At 39.5% G+C, this 5424-nt stretch overlaps 1 protein-coding gene across 3 annotated transcripts in view; it reads left to right on the top strand.

The window, feature by feature from the left end:
* The window catches only part of Stk3 (serine/threonine kinase 3), a 208914-nt gene that overhangs the window by 120316 nt on the left and 83174 nt on the right, over positions 1–5424 (top strand). For 2 of the 3 annotated variants that reach the window (XM_026789790.1, XM_013354119.2), the window contains one exon: positions 2086–2223. The exons of the other annotated variant lie outside the window; for it this stretch is intronic. In XM_026789790.1, coding sequence (XP_026645591.1) covers positions 2086–2223 — 138 coding nt within the window. The remainder of the gene's footprint in view (positions 1–2085; positions 2224–5424) is intronic. 3 annotated transcript variants of the gene reach the window in all.

The raw sequence follows: 5424 nt of genomic DNA on the forward strand, positions 1-5424 counted from the left end.
TGTAGACCAGGCTGGTCTCGAACTCACAGAGATCCGCCTGCCTCTGCCTCCCGAGTGCTGGGATTAAAGGCGTGCGCCACCATCGCCCGGCCTGTAGGGATCTTTGATGCCTTCTAGCTTTCATTTCTTCTACGTACTTCTCTACTCTGGGTTGCCTTTTTGCTCTTGTGATTGTGTCTTTGACGCGGAAGCATTGAGTTTCTAGGAAGTTCACCTTCCTTATTTTTTCTTTTATTGCCTGAACTTTTGTTCCATACAAGAAGTCATTGCCATGGCCCTTTCCTCATATGTCTCCTTCTTACAGTTTTATGGTTTTAGCTCTCGGGGCTAAGTCCTTGATAATTTTGAATTTCATTATAGCGTGAACTTCGTTTCTTTCACATATGCATAGCCAGTCTCCCTGATGCTGCTTGCTGAGAAGACTTGGAGTCAGTATTCTTTCTCTCATGCTTGGCTGAATGGGCTTCAGTTTGTTAATGGTCACAGTTGTGACTGCAGTGAGTCTAAGCAATCTTTTCTGCCAGCTGCTGCCTTATGAAGTTCTAAGCCTTTCTGTGCTTTCTTCTCCACTGAGAAATTCTTGGCAGGTCTGTTTGCTGACAGTAGCATCACCATTTGTCGTGTCTTATATCTTCTTAGTATTTTTTTTTTAAGATTTAATAATCATATTTGCCCGTTGAAACTTTAAAACATCATGGTGCTTTTCTGATGTTTTAAATGACAGCCCTGTTTGTAAATCTGAAATTTCATTTTAATACTTCTCTAAATTTAGGTTATAATTCTGTAAAATTAAAGGATTGAACTAAATATCCTGTTGTATATCTTTTAGTATGAATGATTTCAAAACATTTATATATGCCTTTTTGCCAATTAATAACAATTCAGTGCACAGTAGAAGCTCTGTCTTGTGCAAGGAATCCATTAAAACTGACACATAGAACATGTGATCGTGTAACTCTATAGCTGTTATCTTTTCTTCATGTGTGGACAGAAGTTTTGCCATGAATATTTTTAATTCTCTTTTAATAACAAAATGCTTAGTTTCTAAAAGTTATAATTTATAGCATTATTACATCTGTCTTTTTATGCATAAAGCATAAATAGCTTAATATACATAAAAGTTGCATCTGACAGGAGAGACCAATCTACATAGAGGGAAAGGTGTGGGGGTGCATTCTTAAAGGGAAAGACTTCCCAGACCTAGAAAGTGAGAATTTTAGGGTGTTGCTTGTTTGTGTCTGCGTAAGAGGCCCAGGATTGTATGCTGTATGTACATATTTATGGTTGTTCAAATCTCATCTATTGTGTTAATTGTATAATATAATTGTATATATATTAAGTATGAGTAATTTTTACCTGCTCTAATTCATTTTATTTCACAAAATTTTTGTTACTGCAATTTGCCTTTTGTGTTTTTATAGCATGTAGGAATAAAAGTTATTATTTATTGTGTGTATTATACTTTTGTTTCCTTGGTTTTGTTTTCTAGCATGGAACTTGGAAGCAATGGTTAAGAGACTGAGAGAAGGAGACTTTTTATAGCTTTTTAATTTTGAACTATCTGAATACATTGGCATAGATATTAAATATTTAGCACTTAGCCTATTTCTGATTAATTGAAGTGTTATATTTTAAACCCTTTCATTTAGTATTCAATCCAGTATTCAAGTCATAGTAATTTTATTTATGCTGAAGTAATTTGGTAAGAGATGCAGATTAGATTACTGCTGGCCCTTTAGAACTGAAATAGGAAGTAAGTCTGGCACACAGTAGCAAGGTTTGGAGACATATCTTTGATAGGAATATCTTTGGTAAAAGGGCTATAAATGCACCATCTTTGGAGATAGATTCAAAAATCACAAATAAAATAAATGATGTGCTCAGTGAGCTGCGGTTCAGGTAGAAGGGTCTGGTGGGAAATGATTGCATTAGTGGCAGATGGACTTGGCTCCCGATTGCAATCTTGTGGGGATTCCTGTACTTGTACTTATTTTTTAGATTTAGACTCTGACAAGATAGAAAGCTGCTTCTCCGGTTGTCCTCCTGTGTGCTTACCGTGTCCTTTGCGTGTTTCATCTCCATTAGGCTATTTTTATGATTCCCACAAACCCGCCACCAACATTCAGGAAGCCTGAACTTTGGTCTGATGACTTCACCGATTTTGTTAAAAAGTGCTTAGTGAAGAGTCCTGAGCAGAGAGCCACCGCAACACAGCTGTTACAGGTCAGTGCCGACACGGAGGGACTTCCGGTGGCTTCCGGGTGCTGACAGCCGGGGCTGCAGTCTCGTCACTGCCCTCGGAGATCTGAAACCTGAATTGGGATGCACGTGTTCAGCTCTTCTGCGTTTCTCTTTGTCTCCCATCTGTTCCCAGTTCATTTGCTTACTGTTGCCATTCTCTCCTCTCTTGAGTTCTTATCTCTCTATAGGTTTTATTTCCCAGGCTTTTCCATGACTCAGCCTTTCTCCCTGGACTTTTTGTTCCTCTCTAATGTATGTAATATATGTAAATCCAAGATCCCTGAATGCCTTGAAAAGATTTCATGTTATAAGTGCTAGCTACAAGTTTACCTAAGTGAAGTTTTAGTATCCCTACTATAAATAAACTTTGTATCCAGAACACCAAGAGGCTTTTTAAAAATCTTAGGAAATTTAGCCGGGCGATGGTGGCACACGCCTTTAATCCCAGCACTCGGGAGGCAGAGGCAGGCGGATCTCTGTGAGTTCGAGACCAGGCTGGTCTACAGAGCTAGTTCCAGGACAGGCTCCAAAGCTACAGAGAAACCCTGTCTCGAAAAAAACAAAAAAAAAAAAAAAATCTTAGGAAATTTAAAGCAAAAAGAAATAACTTAATACTTGTAATTAATAAGTTTTTAGAACTCTTTTCCCGCAACAGAATTGCCTCAGAACTCTCAACTGATAAGTGTGCCTCACAGTGTGTCTCTCGTGAACAAATCTAATAATTTTCAGATGCTTCTTACTGTTAAATGATAAAAGAATTCAAACAGCAGTCCCTAAGCTACTACTAAACATAAAATAGCCCCACTAAAGGCTCATGAAGCTCTGTAGTGCTTAGGAAGATCATACAGGGCTTACTCTTCATCAAAACCAGTATTTCTGTGTCTATTTTTAAAACTCTGTATATTCTTTGTTCCAGCAATTTCATTTTAACAGTTTATTATGAAACATTAACCATGTATAAAATCATATATGAATATGGTCCATCAAGAGGAGTTATTAGGAAACGCGTGTGTGCACACGTGCACACACACACACACACCAGTGCCATAAAGAAAACTAGTTATTCAGTGTCTCCTTGTGCAGGTCATTGCAAGGGTAAGAGGCAGGAATGGGATGCAGATTTATTTGAGCTTTGAGTTACGTTCAAGTATTATTTTAAAATTTAATTAGTTAATGATTAAGATGACAAGTTTGGGTCAGTGAGATGCTCTCAGCATTAAGACACTAGCTGGCGAGTCTGGCAGTCATGGTGGGAGGAGAGAACAGATCACCCAGTTTCTTCTCCTTCCTCCCTGTGCTGCTGCTACCATCCATGCGCTGCTGTCTCTCTCAACAGACAAGTGTAGTTTACAAATGAAAGGAAGAGGGCCCTGAGACCACATGGTGGAAAGAGAAGACCAACTCGCACAACACACTAAATAAAAACATAATAAAATATTTTTAAACTAAGAAATTGAGAAACAGTAAATTTTATGTGAGGTTTATTTTTCCATGATAAAAATTGAAAAAGCAGTTGATCAAAGCGTTTATTTTGAAAGAGTATTAACTTTCCACGAAAATGTTAAGCAAGCGAATCAAGAGCTTCTTGGTATCATTGTCTCAATGAACATGTGAATGATTCAACACAAAAGAGACAACAGGAAGGAAAGGTCTGAAAAGAGAGCAGAAAAAGTAAAACAATGTATCTGGGCACTGATGTCTTTTCTTTTAAGATAAACTTATTTATTTCTAGCTTTCCCTTCTAGGGTAAAAAAAGAAAAAGCTTTGTTTTTAAGTTAAGAAGGCTGGAAACACTTAAACTATGTCAGTATAATTCCTTATTTTTGTGGCAAAGGGTATTATAGCCCAGTAGAATTAAATGACTCACTGAAGATGCCATAGTAAGCCCGTGATTATTCTAGATAGATTCCATTTGTTCTAGCCCTGTTCTTTTAAAGATATTTTAATTAGGTTTATTTATTGAGTCTGGGGTGGTCATACATGCAAGCCACAGCACACATGTGGAGGTCAGAATACAACTTGTGGGGGCTGGCTCTCTTGTACTCTGTAGGTTCCTGGTTTAAACTCGAGGTTTACCCACTAAAGCTGCCTTGCCAGGCCTAAGCCCACGCTTTATTCCTCTGCCTTTCTCCAGGAATGGCAGATTAACTGAGGGGCTGGAGCATGGTGTCTGTGACTTGCTTTTGCCAGTTCCAGTGAGACGGAGGAGCACCTTTCCCTTCCCGTGTGGCCCCATTATGCTGTAATCACCTCAAATATGTCCTCTTTGCAGTGGAGAGCCACATCAGTTCTATAATATTTGCTTTAAATGTAAAACATAATTGAGGAAACACACAAGAAGGAAAATTTACTGACTGACCCTGTTTTTGTTCTCCCGTTGTTAGTTTTCCTGATACCCAAGGTTCCTTCCACCATTTCCCTTTTTTACAGAAGTATTTTAACCACACTTTTAGAAGTTTGTGTGGTAATTCTTTTAGTAATATTATGGGTTGGCAGTTCATTTCCTCGCATCACGTGAGAATACATAGTTAGGGACCCCACGTTTTCTGTCGGAGGAGGCCACAGGCCCCTCTCTGGGCTCCAGTTTCTTAGGGGGGATTTCATTTGGATAGTTTATTGTTTGCTGTCCAGTAGTTTTTGGGTTGGGGTTGGTGTAGCTTCTAGAACATGTTATTTTAAGCCCCTCTCCCAAATTATGAAAACTTTTTCAAATATGCTTTCACAGCCTCACCTTGTTTTTTATTTCTTGATGCAGCATCAGATCCTGTATCAGCCTGACAAACCCCCAGCCCAGAGGTTGTCACCTCCCACTTTACTGTATCCCCATCACCCCCTTTCCTGTATCCCTATCACCCCTCTTTACTGTATCCCCATCACCCCCTCTTTACTGTATCCCCATCACCCCCACTTTACTGTATCCCCATCACCCCCTCTTTACTGTATTCCCATCACCCCTCTTTACTGTATCCCCATCACCCCCTCTTTACTGTATCCCCATCACCCCCTCTTTACTGTAATCCCTATCACCCCTCTTTACTGTATCCCCATCACCCCCTCTTTACTGTATCCCCATCACCCCCTCTTTACTGTATCCCCATCACCCCCTCTTTCCTGTATCCCCATCACCCCTCTTTCCTGTATCCCCATCACCCCCTCTTTACTGTATCCCCATCACCCCCTCTT

This window comes from Microtus ochrogaster, unplaced genomic scaffold (genome assembly GCF_000317375.1).
Source record: "Microtus ochrogaster isolate Prairie Vole_2 unplaced genomic scaffold, MicOch1.0 UNK29, whole genome shotgun sequence".
Taxonomy (NCBI): domain Eukaryota; kingdom Metazoa; phylum Chordata; class Mammalia; order Rodentia; family Cricetidae; genus Microtus; species Microtus ochrogaster.